This window comes from Schistocerca nitens, chromosome 6, assembly GCF_023898315.1.
Source record: "Schistocerca nitens isolate TAMUIC-IGC-003100 chromosome 6, iqSchNite1.1, whole genome shotgun sequence".
In the NCBI taxonomy this organism is placed as follows: Eukaryota; Metazoa; Arthropoda; class Insecta; order Orthoptera; family Acrididae; genus Schistocerca; species Schistocerca nitens.
In genome coordinates, this window is record NC_064619.1 from 124,027,777 (window position 1) to 124,053,311 (window position 25,535).

General features: G+C 39.5%; 1 protein-coding gene across 1 annotated transcript in view; it reads right to left on the reverse strand.

Annotated features, from left to right (window-relative positions):
- Nucleotides 1–2,248: 2,248 nt before the first annotated feature.
- Nucleotides 2,249–25,535, reverse strand: part of LOC126262964 (transcription factor GAGA) — a gene marked incomplete at its 3' end in the record, with an annotated part of 69,407 nt that continues 46,120 nt past the window's right edge. Inside the window, exons 3-6 of the mRNA XM_049959913.1 lie at nucleotides 17,132–17,261; nucleotides 16,769–16,951; nucleotides 12,581–12,906; nucleotides 2,249–2,362 (exon numbers count right to left, since the gene is read on the reverse strand). Of these exons, the coding sequence (XP_049815870.1) occupies nucleotides 2,249–2,362; nucleotides 12,581–12,906; nucleotides 16,769–16,951; nucleotides 17,132–17,261 (753 nt within the window). The remainder of the gene's footprint in view (nucleotides 2,363–12,580; nucleotides 12,907–16,768; nucleotides 16,952–17,131; nucleotides 17,262–25,535) is intronic.

A 25,535-nucleotide genomic window follows, 5' to 3' on the forward strand; every position in this document is an offset into this window, starting at 1 on the left:
GTTGAGGGAGTCATCATTGAATCAAATGAAAAGGCACTGGGCCAACTGCCAGAGCCAAACATTATAATCTTCAATGATAGAAAATTTTATACAGACATTTATTTGTTTATTGGTTCTGTTGAAGACATTGATATATTCTGTGTCTGTAATAAAAATATATGTGCCTCACATAATGGTTAAAATCATGTTAATTACATTTCTCCAAAAATGTAGTGTGGAGCTATGTGGAGCAATATTTATTATGACTGGATGGATGATTTGAGAATGGGTTATGAATACAAACCTGAAACTATTCATCATCAGGTAATAAAAAGAGCTATTTCTGCAACTTGGCTGTTTGTAATATTGAAATAGTATCACAAGTTGCTGACCCTTTAACATCCCAACAGGCTGGAAATCTGTAAAAATAATTAAGCTTTAATCATACAACAAAAGTTCCATCACCTACTGATACTCCTGTTGAGAAAGTATTCTTTCGTATGGCTTTTTATAATTTTTTTCTACAAACATCAACTAAAAATCTGCTTTTTTTTTTAATTACACTATTTCCCCTGATCAGGTTGACCTAGGAAGTGAAACAAAAGAAAAAAGGTGCAACTAGCAGAGCCGATCCCCCCTCCGCCCAATCCCTATCTCTCTCTCTCTCTCTCTCTCTCTCTCTCTCTCTCTCTCTCTCTCTCTCTCTCTCTCTGTGTGTGTGTGTGTGTGTGTGTGTGTGTGTGTGTGTGTGTGTGTGTGTGTGTGTGTGCGCGCGCGCGCGCATTTCCCACATCTATTTCTTTCACTTAAGTTCCTTTACTTAAAATAAAGAAACTGCAGTTTTCAAAGGTCAAGATTCAACATCTTTGGCTTTACATATTTCTGCCAGGTGCATCCAAATTATCACAGTTTCCACAATAGGTGAGTGAGTATTATTTTTCCATTTTACTGCATTTTGAGTTTACAACTAATGCTATCTGTGGCCTCCAAAAGAAAACAAGATAGTAAGCTCTAGATCATAAAAAAACTAGTATGCCAAATGAGAGAAAAAAATTATTGTGATAAATATGGAAGACTTATTCACGCAACTGGAGTAATGTGGAGTGTCTCAAGCCTGCATTTTTCCTTACTGCCACAATTACAAACGACATGGCGCTTCTGTAACAGTACTGCAAATCAGCACTGTAACATGTGCACTGAAGAAAGATCATCTTTTCCAGTTCTGATGCAGACAACAACATTAACTGCTATTTCCAATCACTGATCATCTGATTTCCAAATTGTGCACACATGAACATTATTACTTATGTGCTCTACGAAGATTCTCTGCAAGGTGGATAATGGGAGCATTTGAATCAATAAAAAAAAAAATGAAATTTTCTAACCACTTTTGAGTGCTTTTCAGTTGATACCAATTTCAGCTAGCAGTCAAACCAAGAATTTTGTGTTTTACATGTCAATAAATAACATGACAAGGAGACAGAATGGCTTTAACTTCAAGAGGTGAAATTCCTAGTACTACTGATGGACACACACACACAGAAGTACGAAAATACACAGAAATATAATAAATAGTATTACTTCAAACTCAATTACATGCAGTATTTCGGTCATCATTAGCTCCATATATTGCTTCTGCTTGTTTTAAGTGTACACCCACTGAAAAGTATTTTCTACTAGTTAGCTTTAGCAATACCACTGAATTTTTATAAATTCAGTTACTCCCACTAGCAACCTCACCGAGAGACTTCTTAGTGTGCACATGATGTAGCTAAACTATCCAAAATGAGTCACAGGAAATGACACATAAAAAGGAAGTGAGTTGTGATCTCAGAAAGAGAAGGTGCCTGAGAAATGCAGAGTTCCTGCAGCCTCAAAAAGTAAGGGAGTACGATTCTCACTGCTGACTCTGCTGTGCTACGGGTGGCGTGCCCGCTACCCTGCGGCACTCCACTGCCGCTGGAGACACCAAATCGGCGCAAGGTGCGGAGGGACCAGGCGACGGCGAGGGCACGGGGGACACTTTGCACACTATCTGCTCACAGGTCGTCTCCTGTCGTCGCTGCTGTGGAGAGTGATGATGGTGCAGAGGGGGTAGCAGTGGCACGGGTAGCGGCAGCTGGACGGAGCGTTCCTCGGGTGGCAGCGGCAGCAGCTGCTGTGAGGACTGGTGTGAATGCTGCACATGGAGGAGCACTGTTCGCATCGGAGTGTCTTCCTGAGCCTGTGACTGTGAGGTTGACTGTTGCTGCTGGTGATGATGCTGATGGGATGACTGTTGCTGCTGCTGTTCTTGCTGTTGCTGTTGCTGCTGCTGCTGCTGCGGCGGCGGCGGCTGCTGCTGCTGCTGCTGCTGCTGCTGATGGGGATGGTGGTGTTGCCCCTAGAGTCATACACATTTTATATTATTGGCAAAAGCAATAAAAGCAATTGATCTGATGGAATTACACTTTCCTTGAGACATATGCATCTCAATTCAATAATGACAGAAGCTGAAGAAATGAATTAAACTTTGTGCCAGGGCTGGGACTTGAATCCAGGACTCCTGCCTGCTAGGCAGATGTGCTTACCATTACACCAATGTAGCAGTACAGCTAACACAGCTCTGAGAACTACTCTTGTCCAGTGCCTTCCCTAATACAGACTCCAATTCAGCCTTCAGCCAATTTTCCCATTCTTAAATCACCAGTATTGCCAAGGATCTCCGGTTTTGGAATAGCAGCCCCACAACAGGGGGTACAGGCAGGATTTTCCCATCATGTACAAAGCTGGGGTGCTATTCCAATACCGGAGAGCCTCGGCAATACCGACAATTTAAAAAGAGGAAAATGGGCTAAAGATGTGAACTGAAGTTTGTGTTAAGAGGGGCAATGGACTATGATAGTCCGTGCAGCTGTGCCTTGTAAGCAGGAGACCCAGGTTCACATCCCACCTGTGCCAGAAATTGTAATTCATTGCTTCAGCTTCTATCATTATCAACAATAACAGGCTATTTAAGCTCTTTGCTCTAGGCCTACTAATCAGTGACTACTATATCAAGTGGACTTACGCAAAATACAACTTTAAAATGCATTTTGTTTGTAATGAGAAACAAACCAATACTTTTTCAATAAAAATTGGGCATCACATGAAACAGCAAAAATGAAACTGCAAATATCTGTCAAAACAGAAATGAAAATGTGCCTGACAATGCCCTTTACTACTTTATTCGCCTGCTCTTCACTGAAAAGGTCCTTCAGTGTTCCAAAAATTTTACGAATTTTATGCAACATCTTCCTCTCCAGTACCCTGACAGTTTCGTCAACTATTTTGTCAGTGTGCATGTTTCACATGCGTGGATATGTTAGAACTGGGTGTGTAAACGACTTATAAATGCATGTGGTTTTGAATTATAATTTTAATTTCATTGTTTGCATTAATCATTGTAACAAAAAAAGGTCCTAGATATTTCAATATGTTTACTTCTTCAAATGTTTCTGTTTGGACTTTTAACAATATCTTTGAGAATACATATAAGCACATAATGTTTTGTTGGGTTGAGGTTTAATTGCAAACCAGTTCTTCTGGGGTAACTAATTATCTGCTTTGTGAGAGCTATAATTTATTTTTGATTACCTCCTAAAAGAACTATTTCATCAACATAATTTCGTCCCCTTATTTAGATGTCCAATGGATCACTTTTTCTATTACTAGGATGAATAGAATTTGCATTAGGAAATCTCCACATTTCCCATGAGAATGGATACTAAATACACCTGTAGTGAAATTTATATTTTGATTCTCAGTTGCATTTTCTAGGCACATTGTGTTAGATTTATAAGTTTATTTTCCTATACACAATTAATACTGTTATATCAACATGTAAAGTTCATCAGTGAAGTGTAACAGAACTGCAGCATTATAGCAGTGTTGTGTGGAAGAAAACAATCTGCAAAAACTAAAAGCTGATTTAATGCAACTAAGCTGCATCTCAGATCACCACTGCATAGCAATTTGTAATCAATACAGGAATACAGTGTGTACAAATTGTATTTGTATAATCTGTATAAGTAAAGACAGAGACAGATCTCCCTCATCACAAAAAGAAAGAGAGTTATAGGTAGGAGACAAATTGTCAATTTATACAAAAAAACCATTACACAAAAGTAGACATTAATAGCATAAAGAAAGAGGCTAAGATAAGAGGCAGCTCCAGAAAAAACTGCTTTCTTTCTCTACACCTATTTAATTTTGCTTATGGAAGTTGCAACAGAGAGAATCGAAATTAACAGAAAAAGCATAAAAAATAACAGTACAAAGATAGTGTGGTTTTAGATTGAAATGCTGCTACTATAATTTTAGAAGACTCAGAAAAGCCTATGAATTACATGTCACAGATTTTAGTGGATGCTCTAGCCAACCAAACACTAAAGACAAAAATAAACAAAAGAAAATACATGTTGAAATAAAAACTAAGTAATCTTTTGAGAAGCAACACCAGACCACACAACTGAAGTGGATGAGGAAATAATAATTTTGGGCAGTACAGTACAGTACAGGATGGCTACAGAAGCCTAACAGATTTTAAAAGAAGAATCACAATGAGCAAACAAGCCTTCAAAAATAAGAGTGAATGATTAACAGTCATCTAGGTACAAAAACATGGACGAAATCTGTCAAGTCATTTCTTTGTAGTGTTTTATTTGTGAACTCTTGGAAAGCACATGATTCTTTATTCTGCCATTGACCACAGACAGAAAAATAGGCTCTTTCAGTGATAGCATGTTACAGATGCAATTAAAATATTAAAGTTAATGTTCACATTACATGTGCAACAGAACAGACACCAATCGTATCTATAATTCTACAGGCACGACGGCTGTTTGATGAAAAAGCTTCAGTAAGGATTCACAACCATCATACAAACTCCTATGGGAATCAGAAATTTGTAGTGGGGGGTTAATGAACGGGGGTCGTTGCAGTGCACCAAGTGGGAAGTTAGGAATTTGGGTCTGACAGTAAGTGTGTCAAGACGGCCAAGGTGGTTAAGGAAACCATTCTGGAGAAGCAGAGCATTTGAGATTGAATACTGGTCTGGCACAAATTTTCAACTCTCACTGTTGCATTTTCACAAAGCCATACAAATTCTGAACTCTTGTTGTTGCATTGTTGCAATACCCTGTGTAGCTAGAAGTTATTGTTTCCTTGCTATCTCTTTCCTATCCAATTTCCTTTCCATTCCTTTCACCTCAATTATTGAAGAAGGATAGGAACCACTTAAAAACAGCAAAGGTGAGGGTATGCATGGGAGTAACGAAAAATCCTGGGTAAGAAGGAGAAAGCTAATGACAGTGTGAAAAGAAATCAATACAGAAGGCTGGTGATTAACCCCATAAAGAAACACCAAAGTGGTTGGCTATAAGATTCGGAGCAGTGATCTCTGAAAAAATATCACTGACTGAACAAACTGGAGAAGAAAACAAGGAGCAAGCTCAGAACACAAATACTGAAGTGAACTGGAAAAACTACAAATACTGTGTATTCACCCAGCACAAAGCAAGTGTGTGTGTGTGTGTGTGTGTGTGTGTGTGTGTGTGTGTATGAGAGAGAGAGAGAGAGAGAGAGAGAGAGAGAGAGAGAGAGAGCTCAAAACAAGGATTTGTCTGAAAACTAAGTTTTCAGTCTAGTTTACGGGCCTGTTGATGACTCGGCCTCTACTACTTGGTGAGGTGTTACTCCTAAATTATTTACATTCTGTCAGAACTTCCTATATCTTATTGCTACACTTACTAGGATCAACTCTTTAGAATATTTTTAAGAGAGGTGAATTTCCCATTGTGGAACCACATCATATCTAATAAAATACACATTTTTGACAACTGGTCACATAACAAAGTCATAAAAGTCTGTAACCAGTCAACTCAACACTCCTTGCACATGATAAGAGTGAATGTTTGAATAGAATGACAGATAAAGTAATATATTTGTAAATATTCATACAGAGTATAGTCCACAACTGCCCAGATTAAGAAATAACAAATTTAAAATTAAAGGTGTATGAATTTGGATTGTTTGTTTGCTCAAAATAGAAATCAACTGGTATGTAATATTTCTCAGGATACATCTACAATGGATTAATTCATTTTGCAAAATGAAACAGATATTTGGAGTATGGATAGGGTATTCAGGCTACAGAAGAGGTCAGGAAACATACCCATGAAAGCACACATGCACGCATGTGCACATGCACGCATGTGCACATGCACGTGCGCATGTGTGCGCCCACACACACACACACACACACACACACATTCATTTTGATCACCTGATTAACAGCACGCTGGTCCACCTTTGGAAAGCAATACAGCCGTGATCCTGTGTCGCATGGCTCGATAAAACCTTGGTGATTCTCCAACTACATGATGCACCAGATGTCTATGCACAGGTAATGCAATTCCTGTAAATTATGGGCTGATGGTTTGCAGGTGCTGTAGTATCCCATAGTTGTTCCACTGGGTACGGATCGGACAAATCTTATGGCCATTACATCGACAGGAGTTCACTATCACGCTCCTCAACGTAATGTGGCTTGAGTCTGGCCTTGTGACAGAAACAGTTAATCCTGCTGGAATGAGCCATCACCATCAGTGAAGACATACAGCATGACACTAAGTGATCATTTGGAAATTTAAACTAATCATTATTGCAGGCAGGTTCCTTTGCGTTTGCGGAACATTCCTCAAACCATTATGACTCAATTCACAGTGATAGGTTAATATAATGTCTTGCTGTTGTTACATGTTGTCTACAGATTGCCATAGCAAATAAACAGATGCACATGATCTCATAGTCAGCCCTTGCCGTGTTTTGCAGTGAAAGCCTGTGGTAGACAAATCAAGGCCCAATGCACTCTCTGTAAATGCAGGGTGTATCGAAAAAATCGTAACTATTATGTTATTTGAGATACATGCATGAACAATTTACTGTTTGGAAGGGCAAACTCATGAGTTTTACGTGGTTCCCTCTAGCTCACAACAGTAGTGTGCCCACTTCAGTTCTAGTAAAAATGTTGTCGGGACAACAGAAAGCGTTTTATGTTTTACGTCTTGCGCAGTGCAGGTCAGTAATAGCTGTTCAGCGTGATTTTCATACTAGGCATGGTGTGGATCCTCCTACAGCACAGAGTATTAGACAATGATATGAACAATTCTGAGAAACAGGTTGTGTAAAGGCAAATTGCCGGGCAGTCCCAGAGTGTCTAACACAGACGTTGAATGCATCCGCCACAGTTTCTCAACCATTCCACAGATATCCGTTCTCCGTGCAGCTTTACAGCTCAGCGTGCCTCTGATGTCCATCTGGCACATGTTGTGTCGACGTTTACACACGAAACCATACAAAATTCAGCTACTGTAAGCGCTTCATGAAGGTGACAAACAACAATGTGTAGAGTTCTGTAATTTCGTTCTTGGCAAGGTGGAGGATGACAGTTTTCTTCCAAGCTCAGAGTTTAGTAACAAGTAAATGGAAAGGTGATCTGTCATAATCTGAGGTTATGGGGTATGAAACAAACCACATGAAATTGTACAATGTGAAAGGAACTTTTCAAAATTTAATGTGTTTTGTACAGTTTCACGGGACAAAGCGTAGGGTCCATTTTTCTTTGTCGTGAACACTGTTACAGGAAGCACAGTTCTCAATATGCTTGAGAACTTTCTTTTCCCACAGTTGGAGACTGATTCGAACGACTTCATTTACCAACAGAATGGGGCACCACCACACTGGCATCTGGAAGTGCAGGAATTTTTAAATCAGAGGATTACTGAATGATGGATGAGTCGCACTGGAGCAAATGATTCGCCTTACGTTACTGGCCTCAAAGGTCACCGCACCTGACAGTATGTGATTATGTCTTGTGGGCGTTTATAAGAGACTTTGTTTATGTGGCCCATTACCAACAACAATGAAGGAACTAAGACATCGCTTAACAGCAGCTGTGGAAGCTGTAACTCAAGACATGCTCGCTGCATTGTGGGAACACACTGAATATATTCAGTGTGTTCCCAACTGTTCTACAAAAAAAACCTTTTTTTCTATTTCTGATAAAAAATATTGTGATCCTAGTTGTATTTTGAGTGCTGAATTGAAAACTGTTTTTGGTTTTTTTCTGTCAGGGATAGTTTATGAGTAATCGCAATTTTATTTCTCTTTTCAGTTTCTGATATAGTGCAGCAAACGTGAGGTGAAATTCGACAAACAAATGCACATCTTTATGATGTTATAAGTTCATCACATTAATGGAGGGTGGGATCTAACATATAACACAGTAACCTTTGTGTATACACTTTGAAGCATTTATTTGACATGAGAAATTACAGAAAATTGACAAACAATGAGGCACTGCCTTGTAATGCACATCACTTTTTTCTCTTGTATTGTGAATATTTCTTCTCTCGAATGATATTCCAGCAATAATCTGCTAACATAGAAGGTACCCACTTCCCTTCATAGCGCCTTTCTATGGTAGAAATGTCTTTATGGAATCTTTCCCCATGTTCATCCGATTCGTCACTACAACTCTCTGTGAAGTAGTCCAGATGAGAATCCATCATATGTACCTTCAAAGACATATTGCACCCCAAATCCTGATATTCTTTGATCATATCCTTCACCATTGCTTTGTAGTTAGTAGCTCTTCTTCTTCCGAGGAAGTTTTCCGACACCATCTTGAAACAGTCCCATGCGGTTTTTTCTTTATCAGTTAAACATGCTTAAAAATTTGCATCTTTCTGCAGCTCCCTGATTTGTGGGCCCACAAATACACCTTCCTTTATTTTTGCAGCTGAAAGACAGGGGAATTTGGTAGCTAGATATGCAAACCCACATCCTGTTGGATCCATGGCCTTCACGAATTGTTTCATCAGGCCACGTTTGATGTGAAGCAGTGGAAGTAGTATATATTCAGGGGCTACCAGACTTTCACGTTGTACATTGTTTTCGCCAACTTTCCATCTTCGCTTAGGTCATTTCTTTTTCACGTAGTGAGAATTTCGGTCTCGACTATCCCACTTGCAAAGAAAACAGGCATACTTTGTGTAGCCTTGTTGCATTCCCAGTACCATAGCAATTACCTTGAAATCTGCACATATTTTTCATTTGTGTTCATTGTATTTTAATGAATTTAGCATCCTTTGTACAAATTCGTAATTCTCTTTTGTCAAACTAGCGTAAGCTACTGGAACAGAGGGTATTTTATTTCCATTACGGAGCAAATCACCCTTCAGACTTGTTTTCGATGCATCTATGAAAAGTCTCCACTCCTGTGAAATATAAGTGAAGTTCAGCACTTTCATCAGGCCAGAAATGTCATTGCAAAATGTCAGTGCTTCGTCAGTTGAAAAATAAGAAATAAAGGCATGTTCTCTGTGCCTGAACACTGATTTTAGTACTTTGGTGCAGTAGATTATACTCTTGTAATCTTGAACCAAGCAGCTGCGCCTTTTGTTTACTTAGTCCTAGATCACGTACTAAATCATTTAAATCTGCCTGTGTTAACAAATGTGGCGATGACTCACTTGTTGTTGTTGTTGTTGTGGTCTTCAGTCCTGAGACTGGTTTGATGCAGCTCTCCATGCTACTCTATCCTGTTCAAGCTTCTTCATCTCCCAGTACCTACTGCAACCTACATCCTTCTGAATCTGCTTAGTGTATTCATCTCTTGGTCTCCCTCTACGATTTTTACCCTCCACGCTGCCCTCCAATGCTAAATTTGTGATCCCTTGATGCCTCAAAACATGTCCTACCAACCGATCCCTTCTTCTAGTCAAGTTGTGCCACAAACTTCTCTTCTCCCCAATCCTATTCAATACCTCCTCATTAGTTACATGATCTACCCACCTTATCTTCAGCATTCTTCTGTAGCACCACATTTCGAAAGCTTCTATTCTCTTCTTGTCCAAACTGGTTATCGTCCATGTTTCACTTCCATACATGGCTACACTCCATACAAATACTTTCAGAAACGACTTCCTGACACTTAAATCTATACTCGATGTTAACAAATTTCTCTTCTTCAGAAACGATTTCCTTGCCATTGCCAGTCTACATTTTATATCCTCTCTACTTCGACCATCATCAGTTATTTTACTCCCTAAATAGCAAAACTCCTTTACTACTTTAAGTGTCTCATTTCCTAATCTAATCCCCTCAGCATCACCCGATTTAATCTGACTACATTCCATTATCCTCGTTTTGCTTTTGTTGATGTTCATCTTATATCCTCCTTTCAAGACACTGTCCATTCCGTTAAACTGCTCTTCCAAGTCCTTTGCTGTCTCTGACAGAATTACAATGTCATCGGCGAACCTCAAAGTTTTTACTTCTTCTCCATGAATTTTAATACCTACTCCGAATTTTTCTTTTGTTTCCTTTACTGCTTGCTCAATATACAGATTGAATAACATCGGGGAGAGGCTACAACCCTGTCTCGCTCCCTTCCCAACCCCTGCTTCCCTTTCATGCCCCTCGACTCTTATAACTGCCATCTGGTTTCTGTACAAATTGTAAATAGCCTTTCGCTCCCTGTATTTTACCCCTGCCACCTTCAGAATTTGAAAGAGAGTATTCCAGTTAACGTTGTCAAAAGCTTTCTCTAAGTCTACAAATGCTTGAAATGTAGGTTTGCCTTTTCTTAATCTTTCTTCTAAGATAAGTAGTAAGGTTAGTATTGCCTCACGTGTTCCAACATTTCTACGGAATCCAAACTGATCTTCCCCGAGGTCCGCTTCTACCAGTTTTTCCATTCGTCTGTAAAGAATTCGCGTTAGTATTTTGCAGCTGTGACTTATTAAACTGATAGTTCGGTAATTTTCACATCTGTCAACACCTGCTTTCTTTGTTATTGGAATTATTATATTCTTCTTGAAGTCTGTGGGTATTTCGCCTGTTTCATACATCTTGCTCACCAGATGGTAGAGTTTTGTCATGACTGGCTCTCCCAAGGCCATCAGTAGTTCTAATGGAATGTTGTCTACTCCCGGGGCCTTGTTTCGACTCAGGTCTTTCAGTGCTCTGTCAAACTCTTCACGCAGTATCTTATCTCCCATTTCATCTTCATCTACATCCTCTTCCATTTCCATAATATTGTCCTCAAGTACATCGCCCTTGTATAAACCCTCTATATACTCCTTCCACCTTTCTGCCTTCCCTTCTTTGCTTAGAACTGGGGATTCCATCTGAGCTCTTGATATTCATACAAGTGGTTTTCTTCTCTCCAAAGGTCTCTTTAATTTTCCTGTAGGCAGTATCTATCTTACCCCTAGTGAGACAAGCCTCTACATCCTTACATTTGTCCTCTAGCCATCCCTGCTTAGCCATTTTGCACTTTCTGTCGATCTCATTTTTGAGACGTTTGTATTCCTTTTTGCCTGCTTCATTTACTGCATTTTTATATTTTCTCCTTTCATCAATTAAATTCAATATTTCTTCTGTTAACCAAGGATTTCTACTAGCCCTCGTCTTTTTACCTACTTGATCCTCTGCTGCCTTCACCACTTCATCCCTCAAAGCTATCCATTATTCTTCTTCTACTGTATTTCTTTCCCCCATTCCTGTCAATTGTTCCCTTATGCTCTCCCTGAAACTCTGTACAACCTTTGGTTTAATCAATTTGTCCAGATTCCATCTCCTTAAATTCCCACCTTTTTGCAGTTTCTTCAGTTTTAATCTACAGTTCATAAGCAATAGATTGTGGTCAGAGTCCACATCTGCCCCTGGAAATGTCTTACAATTTAAAACCTGGTTCCTAAATCTCTGTCTTATCATTATATAATCTATCTGAAACCTGTCAGTATCTCCAGGCTTCTTCCGTGTATACAATCTTATTTTATGATTCTTGAACTAAGTGTTAGCTATGATTAGGTTGTGCTCTGTGCAAAATTCCACCAGGCGGCTTCCTCTTTCGTTTCTTACCCCCAATCCATATTCACCTACTACGTTTCCTTCTATCCCTTTTCCTACTGATGAATTCCAGTCACCCATGACTATTAAATTTTCATCTCCCTTCACTGTCTGAATAATTTCTTTTATTTCATCATACATTTCTTCAATTTCTTCGTCATCTGCAGAGCTAGTAGGCATATAAACTTGTAGTACTGTGGTAGGCGTGGGCTTCGTATCTATCTCGGCCACAATAATGCATTCACTCACTGTGCTGTTTGTAGTAGCTTACCCACATTCCTATTTTCCTATTCATTATTAAACCTACTCCTGCATTACCCCTATTTGATTATACCTATGATGTTTCAATGTCCTGTGATGTACTGTAGCACTTGGAACACTGTCAGTTTAATTGCCCAACCGCCATGTTCAACATCATCAACAAACAGCCCGATGGAGCTTCCAGTATTATCAGTTCGATTGAGTAATGACCCTCTAACATTCCACTGGGGTATCCTGAAAGTTGCTTTCACAGCTGACAATTTATTTCCATTAGCAACAATGTGTACAGTTATGGTGGTATTCTGATATTTGGTAAACTCATTTTTTATTTAATGTAAGACAGCTTGATGATGCAGATAATGCCTTCCAAAAGTCAAAGAACTGTACATCATTCCAAATGTACCTGCAGAGACAGTGGTCGCAGTGGGCTGGAAGGACGGCCGGGCTGGGGCAGTGCTACGGGCAGGAGCGATGCAAACGTAGCGGGCTGCTGCAGCTGCACTTCAGGCTCGAGGGCGGACGGCTGCTGGGAGTAGGCTGCTCCAACCCCAACACCGACACCTGGACCCCCTCCGGGACCAACCGACATGCGGTACTTGCAGCTCGTCAGCAGGTGCCGCCGCAGGTTGCGTGCCTGGCGCAGCAGTGCGCCACACAGGGGGCACGCGCCCGGCTGGTCTGAAGCCCCTCGGATCTTCGTACCGCCACTTCCCGACGCAGGTGACACTCCTCGGAAATGATGTGTTATCGTGAATACAATACTACACTGTCTCGAGTGAAATACAAACAGTGTCAAGAGTAAAGGTGAAGTGAAGTAACTCCGGTCTTTTGGAAGAGATGTGTACTCAATGTGGAAATAATTATTTTCAGGGAATTAAATTCCAAGTACAGCCATTAGATACACTAAAATACACGTCAGACAAAATAATTAGCTTTCAGAACTGTAAATTCCTGCCTCAGAGAAGAAAGAGGGGTATGTTGGTAAAGGTTAGAAAGGAGGGGCACGTCCCTCAAGTCACCATATGAAAGCTTGTTTTAAACAAGTTCATTCTGGTCAAAATCTGACTACTCATTGTGGATGTGCATCACAGCTTATATATCAATTAACAGTCAACCAAGATTAGAGTTCTAAAAGCTTGAGTATGCTGCAGACTGCACACACAGGAATAGAGGACTGTCATGTAAATTGCTAGCATCGGAAGTTAACCTATTATTTCCAAGCTTCTATTCATTATAATAATGTATTTTGTGCTTTTGTGTCTGCTCAATTTTTATTTTGTATTCGTTTTATTTCCGTGACACATTTCAAAAATTGTACAAGGGGGTGGTATCTTTCATAATAGTGTTCTGCGACAAGCTAGATTATATATCTGAAAGCAAATTGATATTTTTGTTTAACAATACCTAGACAAACAAAAACCCTACATTATGCATGAATAAGAATGTAAACAACAGAGTGAAGTCTCTTAATGAAAATTGACTCAACAGTGAAAAAGTCAGATTTATTTAATTATGTAAAATAATTTTTAATGTTATTTCACACTTAGGACAAAAATATATAAAGTATAAACTAAAAGCATATTATTTATTGCTTTCTAAATATTTTTTGACGCATTTGTGAGTATATATTTTTTCAAGAAATTGCATGTAGACTTTTGAAATGTTGGAATGACACTTTTTCTACCCTTTTGGTTCCCAGAAGTGTGAAATTTTATCGAACTATCTTTGTCAAGAACATCCACTACGAACTTTACTTCTGGCTATTAATAAACTCTGTTATCATTGCTTGTTCCTATGTTCTATTACTATGTGCTGATTTTTTCTTAAAAAAATATGGTGCCCCATAATCTCACCTTCACCCTACAGGTGATACTGTACAACATAAAGCTCCCATGACACACACACACACACACACACACACACACACACTTTTGGCACTGATCTGTAAACGGAAACAAACACCTGTGACAGATAATACTGAGTACAGAAATAAAATGACAGGGGCACAGCAGTAGACTCACTTGCCACAAGTTGTTGACTGAGACAAGAAAGTCAGAAAGCCATTCAAGTGGAAGGGGCTTTGGATTCAGACTCATCACAACCTATGGCCTAAGCAACTTGTGTCTCCTCGCCAACCTTTTCCCACATACTCCTCTTTCCTCCCTCAGGAAGGAACCAATAGTTTTGAAAGATACATAATAATTCATCAACTCAAGGATTTTACTATCTCTGATTTGTTCCACCTTCAAGAATTTTCTCTGTACATATTTTCTTTGACCAACAGATCTCTCTTCTCCTTGTTTTGGCTTATATTTACACAGTGACTATGGTGTATTGTTTTCTTGCATTCTTGTTATGCACCCTGTCTGTCTATCCCTGCACATACCTGTATTCAAGTGGCCTATAACTCCATCGAAAGTTGTGCCAGAATCATCACTGTGCTGTATGAAGCTGTCCTGAATGCGTTGTACTAGTCCAGTTTTGACAACCTCACTGTGTACTTGCACTTTGTGGATTTCTCTTTGGGCAGCTCATACTCTGCTGCCGAAAAACTTTGCCGTGTTGAAGGAATAACTTCTCCTGTGAAGCCACTTGCCCCTATCTCTGAGCAGGTATGAACTCTGAAAGTCACTTTTTTGTGCTCCAGCTAATCCGTTGGTATTTAGTGGTTGTGGACTCAAACCTATACATTGTTTTGTGGGACTTTCATTCTGTTGATTGTGGAGACGAATCCACGTACTGCTTTGTTGTAGTTCAGTGCATGTAATAAGACAGTGACTGACTGAACCTTGCAGAATACAAAAATAGTAATGAGGGCTAAGCAACAGTTTGAAAAGTTTAAAAACCTATCTTTCAGTTTTGTTAAGCAAACATAAGCAATTCAGAAATAATTTCATCACACCCTGATTCTTTTTCCTTTTTTAGTGTTAATAAAGCTAAATTTAATTTATATTTATTATTGGATCTACATAAATATTTACATGTATCACACGCATGCAGTTTCTGTTTGTTTGTATGGGGAGGGGGAGAGTGGGAGCAGGAGGGAAAAGACCCCTAGTTATTGCAGTTATTTAGTTAGTTTCATATTTTGTCTTTATTGAAAGCTTCAGTGTTGTCGTAACAATATAAAATGAGTGATGGACAGTGGTTGCTGTATGGCAATTTGTTGTGTGGACAGCTCTCCCTTTGAGGCTCTTAACTGTCAAGAAAGACACATATTTCTCATAAGAATCTGTGTCACAAAGCAAGCTGGGATCTCTTTACTTCCTCTCGTTTTGCCATCTGCCTCATTAAATTCATTTTATTTTCATTTTTGCCTGATTACCATTAAAATTCATGAGTATAATACGCATTTCCATAAAATAGAAAGGTTCGCCCTCGCTCTTAAGGGATATACCTGTAGCACAAGGTCTAATTTAGTGCTTAGTTTTGTGTATGTAATTAATTTCCTAATTTATTTTGATCATTTCTTGTTAATACTTCTGTTATAGGGTGAAATCAGTAATTGTTTCGTGACAGATTCTATTGCTGACTCATAAACAAATATAAATTCTGTACTACTTTTAAACATTTGGAAGAACTACTAGGATTCTTAAAGAATTTATTTGACTCTATTCAAAAACATATTAGCAAAGCCAGCCCTTAATTAACTCCAAAATAATTACCAGGTTTGTCAAAAAGTATTGTTTGTGTAACCATATCTGTTAATTTCATTATTTAAACAAATAATTCGGCCACCTTTGTCATAGGAGGAACAGTTAAAAAGAAGGAATTTTTTGAGGTACTCAGTTAATTGAATGAGTTATGTTTTAATTGTAATTTCTGTAACTTAAACATTGAACCATGTATAGTTTCAGTGCCTATTATTGTGATGATATATAAAGGACCAATTTTTGGTACCAAGACAGCCAGTCCATGGCCAATTTCCAGACAGGTATTATGTATTGGTTAGATTAGCAACAATGCACCAACTTAACAATGGAATAAATTTACACAAATAGGCTGTATGTTAGAACAATTAATGAGAATGTCTGTTTAATTTATTTGAAAAATAGTGTTGCACATACCATACTATTCTGCAAGAACTGTGTACTGTGTGGTTAGGTTTTTACTGCTCATAGATATTCAACAGCAACTATTGTAGCAGTATGCTGATATTGCCTGAAACCTATTAATGAGGCTTATCAACATTTAGCAATAGTGAATTGGCAATATAATTGTGTAATATTGGGGCTTGTGAGCAGCAAAAGTAAAGAAATGTGAAATGCAATTGTGCAACTGTCAGCTACATCATTTACTGTAGTCAGTGTTTAACTTCAACCCCTCACCCCCAATTTTTCAGCCAGTACAACAATGCTGTACATCAACACCGAGGATTATCAACAAAGAAATAAAGCAAGCAACCGTCACACCTACTTAGAAAATTTCAGTATTCGCCTCTCATGGCAGAAACTACAAATATTCTTCAGTTGCTAAATTTCATTTCAAACACCACTCGTCAGGGATTAGGTGCTTTCAATGACAATGTCACGAAAATGAGTTGAATATAATCCTCAAGAAATTACAAAAATCTGAAAGTTGAGAAAATTACCTGTTTCATCTGCTGATTGATTACTGCTTTCACCGTCATCATTCTTACGTGTATCCGGATTAGAGAGGACATCAGACTCTGGTATGTGAGATGAATGCGATGAATTCTGATGGTGATTAGCTGGCTGATTTTCTGAATCTGCAGAGAGACTATCATGACGGGCCCACTTCGAGCCACTAGACCCTGTGCTTGAGGCATTTCCTTGAAACACAAACACACCACAAAATTACCGCATGAATTAGGATCTTGATAGTTAAGCTAAGAAATTTGCTGGCATGCAAGAAATGTATTGAGACTCAAAGTATAAAAATTTATTAGTTAATATGTAAAACAAATTTTAGACAAGGAAGGTGCATGCCAAACCTGTAGATTCTCTTCGTTTTGTTTTTCTCTTCCTCCTTATCGGTAAAAAGGAGTTAATGACATCTCTCGACAGAGCTTCATGAGATGCAGAAGGATGCATATCATCAAGTTTATGCAAGCTGTACATAGTCTGTAACAGTACAACATTTATAAATGTGCTATGTAAAGCTGACATTAGTAGTAGTTGTAGTAAGTTCAAGTGTTACAGTTTTTTAAGGGTTTCCTAAAACCATCTCAGCCTCTAACAGAAAAAACAGACTGGTTGACTGCTGAGCTGCAGTAACCTGTAAGTTGACTCATTATTCATGATTCCTCTGCAATGTGATTGGTGTCCTTTCTGCCCACAATAACATGTAAGAAATAAGCTCACCAGGCAAAATGTTAGTCACCCGGGATGTAAGTGGCATCAAATTGGGTGGTTAAGAAAACCACTCCACAGGAAATGTAGGGTTGATTTCGGTGTCCATAGAGGCCTTTGTGGAAAAGTGGTAAAAGAGGCCATCTGCTTTCGCATGTATAAAGTAGAAGACACAGAGTACTAATGTGTATTGTCCTGCAGAGATACTGGCAGTAGCTGAGATGCTAACGTTCTGGTAAGGAAGGAATTGCTATCAGAGTTGCAGCTGGAAGAAGAAGAAAAGGACAAAGAAGAAGAAAGAGGAAAAAGATGAAGATGATGATTATTTGAAACCGCCAGAGATTGTGTCTGTTCATGGCTGAAAACTTTTCACGAAGTAAGAATTGATACTGGGCAATAACACTGGTTCTACCTGACCTGTTTCCAACACAACAGTTAGTGGAGGGAATCACATCACATGTCTGTACACAAGAGACACTTGCTCACTCTTGAATACAAAGCAGCCTAATTACAGTGGTCAAAGAGACACTTATTACAGAATGTGGAATACTGATTTAACATTACTAAGATACCGTCCCTTGTGGCTGACATGACACTAATCCATTTTACTCTCAGCGCTAGTACGTATTAGCCTTTAGCTAGTATGCTTAGCATTTAGTATGTTAAGCCCATTTTTTCTCTTCATGACTCTAATTAAAGATCAATTCTGTTTTGCATACTGCGCAGTACCCACTGGAGTTACAGTCATTCAGATGTCGTGTACATGGTTATTCAAAAAGAAAGAACAAATTTCAGTTGTTTATTACAGGCAAACTATGGAAGACAGAAACAATTGCACATGTCATTGGATGGAGGAAGGTTCAAAGTTTTATGTTTGCACAGACACTAACCAACACACTCAACATGAGCACTGGACGTTGCTACAGAAACACCAAAACGGTAACCCATTTCATTTTACACATGAATCAACAGGTCCCTGTTCATTGAATTGAAAGCTTCAACAATTTGATTTCTCAGGTCTTGAAGAGAAGCTGCCGGAAGTGGGACAAAGACTCTTCTTTTATTACTCCAACAGGAAGAAAAAAAAAAAAATCACACAGTGCATAGGTCTGGTGACGTGGGAGGCCAAAAGCAATCACCATGAGTTGGTTGTCCATCTCTTCCAATCCAGTGTAATGGGATGGTGTTGTTAAGATAACGCCACACCTCAAGGTGAAAGTGAGGCGAGGTGCTGTTATGCATAAAAACAAAATCATTGGAATCTTTGTGAAGTTGAGGAAACAACCAATTTTGCAATATGCCTAGCTGTAACATGTCTGTCAGTTTTCTTCACAAAAAAGAAAGATCCACCAACTGTGTGAACAGAAATGGCCCAAAACACATTCTGTGTCGTCGAGTCTCTTTCACGTTTGATGATGACACCAAGATTTTGTGAACCCCAAATTCTTACTTTATGGTGGTTTACTTTACCCGATAGATGAAACACTGATTTGTCTGAAAAGAAGAGAGTTCAGAAAAAGTGTCCTCTGGCACATCCGGAAGAACTGAAATACAAAATTTGTACCTTCTGTTGTGGTTGCAGTTGCTGTAGTAACTGCAACTTGTCAGGCTTCATATGCAGTCATCATTTCAGAATACACCACAGGTTTGTTCAAGGAAGTTGAAGTCCCTGGTCTACCCATCTCGTGGACTTCCAAGGACTCCATGTGAATGCACCTCAGACATGCTCCACATTTTCATCAGACGTGTGGCCAACTAGTGGTCTTTCCTTTGCATATACAACCAACTTCCAAGAATTCTGCATGCCAGTCATAAATCTTCTTGTGCTGAGATGGCTTCTTGCTGAATCAATGGTGGAATTATTGCACTTGAAGATTGGACTGATTTTGCGCAAATTCCAACACACAAAATGATTTCTCTTGTGCTGTAGTCATCATGTTGCCACAAACAAGCAACAGCGCAGCTGTGTCAAAATTTTGAAACTTCCTCCACCCAGTGAAAAAATTCAACAATGGAAAACCAGAATGGAATGTAACAATTTAATGAAAAGGATAGTTGCTACTCACCGCACAGCTCATAGGCTGGGTCGCACATAGGCACAACAAAAAGACCGTCAAAAAATAAGATTTTGGTCAACAAGGCCTTTGTCAGAAACACACACACACACACACACACACACACACACACACACACACACACACTGATGAAGACATTGTTGGCCGAAAGTTCACTTTCTGACAGTCTTTTTGTTGTGCCTAACTGTGACTCAGCATCTCCGCTATATGGTGAGTAGCAACTATCCTTTTTGTAATATTGTTACCTCCATCCAGTGACATGTGCAATGTGTTTCTAACCTTTACAGTTTGTCTGTAATAAACAAATGAAATCTGTTTTTTCTTTAGGAATCACTCCTCCTATAACAATGCATCTCGTGAGTTGTTCAATGCAGTTGCCCGATCCAGACTGGCAGCATGCGCTGATATCAAGTGCTACTTATAGCCTAGCACAACCACATAACAGCCTGATCACTACCACACACATCTGGCTTCAGCAAACAATCGCTCCCAGTGGCAAGCAAAGCTATGGCGCTGCGTGGGCAACCGAACATAAGCAATCCCCGCAACCAGACTACGGCATATAGCTCTGCGCTGCGCTGCGCAACCGATATGTGACTCTCAGAAATGCACAGAGTGCCTCACACTGAGAGCATCCCAGAGTGCCCTAAGAGCTACAAGGCAGGCATAATAGTGCCTCATATTGTGCCAAATGCTACCAAGATACTTGGTAAGTGGCTAAAAATGGTTGTATTTGAATATTTAACTATTTTCACTACCAATCAATCTTCCAATGACTTTATGACAGTCTGGCCCAAACAAACAAGTTAGAATGAAGACTGTATAATTGAGAACATCTTATTTAGCCAGAAAAATTGTTTTGCAGACTTTAAAATGTTCTTGAAGTATGTGCAGAGAGCACTGCACACTGGAAGACACCCCTGTTTCTGAGTCTACTTTAGTTCCTCAGAGTTGGGGCCTTTGGTTTATGCAAGTTAACAATATTTACCACACTATGAGGCGCTTTCTTCAAATTGGTCATTCCAAAATACAGAGTCATCTTAGATTTGCAGACTAAACTTTGATTGCTGAGGTTAACATGTTTAAATCATGTAGTAACTTAATATTGAAATCATTTCACACTCATAGGTAAAGCTTTGATAGCTGAGCTCATATGCAGATTTTAGAAGAGTAGGAGGGAGAGTGGAGGCAGCATTTCAGCCATGCACTAGGGCTAATTGAGGAGATGGAGAAGTACGAGGAAAAGGGGGGGGGGGGGGGGGGGAGCAGCAAGCACGCAGCAAAAGTCGTTACGTTACCAACTATAGGATTGTATATTACATTTCTTGGTTTTAACAAATATCTACTACACTTAAGATCAATTCACACACAACTGTAACATGACACTGCCATGACCAGCCAGTGACTCATTCTGTCAGCCATTTGACTTTTAATTTGAGTGTGCAAAATACTGATATTTATGGTAGATGAACTATCAATGATTGCTGTGAGACCAGCTCGCTTTTTGTTTGAGAAATGTATGTAATCTTATTTGTTCTTTGAAAGGCATACAACACAAAACATACTTTATTTTTGGCATCGTGATCAAAAACTTGAGATTTTACAATAGGCAAATACAGGCTTTCATAGGGTACATAGGTTGCACAATCTTATTAAAAAAAAAAGCCATAAATACCAAAAAATCCATTACTCAGCAAGCGGATAACAGATTAGGTGTGGCATTTGATAAAATTTATTTTTGCGAGGAAGGAATGCATGGACAGACGTATTTTGTGTAGAAGAATTAATCACTGAATACTTCAAATCTGATGCTGTGTATCCACCTTGGTAATGGAATACCTAAATATGAGTAAATGTAAGTTTGAAATATATTGTCTGAAACTGATGAGCAACCTACAAAAAAGGATTTATAATCTAAGTTCATAAGATGTGTCCGTTAATAATTTAGTATAAAAAATGAAAGTTAACATAAATTTCATACCATTTCTTCCCTCTTCCATTCGAAGAATGACAATTTTTACACCTGTACAGCTACATTGTGCCCACAAAGAGAGAGAGAGAGAGAGAGAGAGAGAGAGAGAGAGAGAGAGAGTGTAAAGAGATTTATCAAAAAGCTAGTGAGGTTTATTCACTGAGTTGTTACCTTTACTCTTATATCATTTATATTCTGCCACAACTTTCCATACCATAGTAGCAATAAGTTTTTCCTTCATTCATATCCCCAGTGATAAATGAGACAACAAACTACAAAAAGGAAAATCAGAAAGTACAAACATTCCACCAGTTGCAAGGCATTATTACAAAACTATGGACTGCAAAAAATCCGACAGTCACTGAACAGTCAGTGCTACAGCACTGTTAGTGCCAGCACAGTCAGGTATTGCATGAGTGCAAATACACACAAGTCAGTGTCTAAAAAGACTATTATTAACTTGTCATAACATGGGTCCTCAGCCTGCATGGTTTGTTTAAAGGATGTAATTTTCCATTTATGGCTGTAGAACTTCTTAGCTGAGGAAAGAAGAATAAAATCTTCACCAGCACAAGTGGAAAACCAGGTACTGAAATGTAACAGATCATTTCACAGAAGTGACATATTACCCCCTTTGTCCTTCCAGCCAACAAAGGCTGATCGGGACTTTAGTAAGTTTTTTTAACAGCGGTTAAGAAATCGGTATCAAGCCTTATACACTGCAGCAAATTTTCCGTGTTCTTGTGAATGTGACATGAGTGGGGCTGAACACAGTGCATCTACAAGATGAGACAATGGACGGCCAGTTGACTTCCCTTCGGGACACTTTGCAACTTAGAAATTATTCTGTGCCACTGGCATTCCACCTAGGAGATTTGCTATTGTCCCTGGTGCCTTGAAGTTCATGACAGCACCACTGACAACACAAGAGAAAAAGCAGTTCAGTTCGGCTAACACACAACTAGCAGCTGAGATAGATGAAACTGTATCCAAAACGAGTGTAACATCTAACTCTGAGTTGGATTTAATACAACAGTACTGCCGCATCATTAGGCAAGCATCTAATTCCCTCTCTCGCAGGCAATTGAATAAGGACAGTACACATAGAAATAAGAGAGTGCCCAGAGGTTCTTTAGGTACAGTTTGACATGTGAAGTCTTGGGACAGTGGGTCAGCCTGCAATAAGTATTTTTTCTCTTGAAGGATGAGTCTTGGATACATGACATATTCTAAAAAGCACAAGACGAATACCAAAACTGCTGTTAACACAATGGATCGATAAGAAAAATGAAGAGAAGATAAACTTCTCACAGTATTCAGTACATACGGTAAAGCGTCCTGGGACCTCTGCTGTTCCTGATCTATATAAATGACCTGGGTGACAATCTGAGCACTTTTCTTAGGTTGTTCGCACATGATGCTGTAATTTACGATCTAGTAAGGTCATCTGAAGACCAGTATCAGTTGCAAAGCGATTTAGAAAAGATTGCTGTATGGTGTGGCAGGTGGCAGTTGACGCTAAATAACGAAAAGTGTGAGGTGATCCACATGAGTTCCAAAAGAAATCCGTTGGAATTTGATTACTCGATAAATAATACAATTCTCAAGGCTGTCAATTCAACTAAGTACCTGGGTGTTAAAATTACGAACAACTTCAGTTGGAAAGACCACATAGATAATATTGTGGGGAAGGTGAGCCAAAGGTTGCGTTTCATTGGCAGGACACTTAGAAGATGCAACAAGTCCACTAAAGAGACAGCTTACACTACACTCGTTCGTCCTCTCTTAGAATATTGCTGCGCGGTGTGGGATCCTTACCAGGTGGGATTGACGGCGGACATTGAAAGGGTGCAAAAAAGGGCAGCTCGTTTTTTATTATCACGTGAAAGGGGAGTGAGTGTGGCAGATATGATACGTGAGTTGGGATGGAAGTCATTAAAGCGAAGATGTTTCTTGTCGCTGCGAGATCTATTTACGAAATTTCAGTCACCAACTTTCTCTTCCGAATGCGAAAATATTTTTGTGAGCCCAACCTACATAGGTAGGAATGATCATCAAAATAAAATAAGAGAAATCAGAGCTCGAACAGAAAGGTTTAGGTGTTCGTTTTTCCCGTGCACTGTTCGGGAGTGGAATGGTAGAGAGATAGTATGATTGTGGTTTGATGAACCCTCTGCCAAGCACTTAAATGTGAATTGCAGAGTAATCATGTAGATGTAGATGTGACAGATATACAACACATAAAGATGAAAATTATACTGTGCATTCGAGAGTGAGTTATTGCAGAGAGATTTATGAGCCAGATGTTAGCAAATCATATTTAATGAGGGGAAGAGAAAATTTAGTGCCCACTAGGTGGGTTATGTGATGTGCTAACATCCACACAAGCACCTGAGGGTAAGGTATAGGTACATGATTTCTAGAGCAAAGGAGCACAGTAGTTGTTAGCAATGAGTAAACACCATAGCTCAGAGTAGGTTCTACCTAAAGGAGATATTACCTCAAGAACACAAATGGAAAAACTTTATTTTGGACTGTGTATTGTACTTCTTAGAAATTAAAGTGTGTGAGGAAAGGATTAGGTGGACCAGTAAAGGAATGATGTATATCAGCCTATGAGTGAAGGAAAATGTGGGAGGGATAGTTGTTGTTGATGATGATGATGATGATGATGATGATGATGTTTGGTTTCACGGTTGTCAGTGCCCATACAAATTCCCAACCTTTGCTCGGCCCAATCTTGCCACTTTCATGAATGATGATGAAATTATGAAGACAACACAAACACCCAGTCATCTCTAGGCAGGTGGGAGGGATAGTATCACCATAATGATTTGTGACTGATTAGGAAGTACTTGTATATTTCTGCAGAACACCATGTTAAAATGGGACAGGATCATAGCCATGTAAAGCTGCTAAAGGGTATAGCAGTCCGCACCCCAGCTGGTGTTACTGAGGCAGCAAATAGTATTAAGATGTGACCAGCATGTTTGCTTAAGTTTGCAAAGATGGGGAAACAACGCCAACTGGTCATCAAAGACCAGTCCCAAAGAGTGACAAGACTCCACAAAATTGAGCAACTGGGTGTCAAGGCAGAGTTCTTGTTGTGGACGGATGGTACAAATGCGACAGAAGTGCATGACGAATGTCTTGGCAGCTGAAAATCGTTAAGCCATGGGTGAGAGCTCAGGACTGCAGTTGGTGTTCAGCAATACTCACAGTGGAGGAGCAATAATATATGCAAAATCATGAGCATGCAGGAGGGTGACACCGTATATCCCACATCTGCAGCTAGATCATCGACAGCCACTAGAAAAATGGGCACACACAATACAGTGCCCTGCAGGATGCAGGACCCCATTCTCTTGAATATGGGGGGGGGGGGGGGGTAGTGTGGGAAGCATCAGCTTGAGCCTGGAAAGTACAGTGTTACAGGAAGTTCCAGACAAAAATCGGGAGTGGGCCCCAGAGATCCCATTCATATAGGGCAATGTGGATGTTATGATGCTGTGTCATGTCATAAGTCTTTTGCAAGAAGTTGGAGAAAAGGTGTCGACTCTGGGCAAAAGCGGACCAGATAGCAGACTCCAAGCAGACCAAATTGTCAGCAGCAGAACGGCCCTGACAAAAACTGCTCTGCAACAGAGCCAGACTCCAGGTACCAATACAGCTGCCAGTTAGCCCTATGTTCAAGCAACTCACAGAGAACATTAGTGAGATTAACTGGCAGCTGTCAATCTCAAAGGGGTGTTTACCGAGTTTCATTACCAGAATAATGTGCTTTCTTGTCTCTCAGATGAGAACTCACCCTCTTTTCATATACGGTTCAAAATGACAATGGCATGACATAGGCAATCCACCGATATGTGTTTCAGGGTTTCGCTGTGGGTGCTGTCTGGCCTTGGAGCAGTATCAGTACAAAGGGCTAGGCTCAGAGGAATTACCACTCACTAAATGGAGCACATTATACACTTGATTCAAAATTCCTATTACAGGATT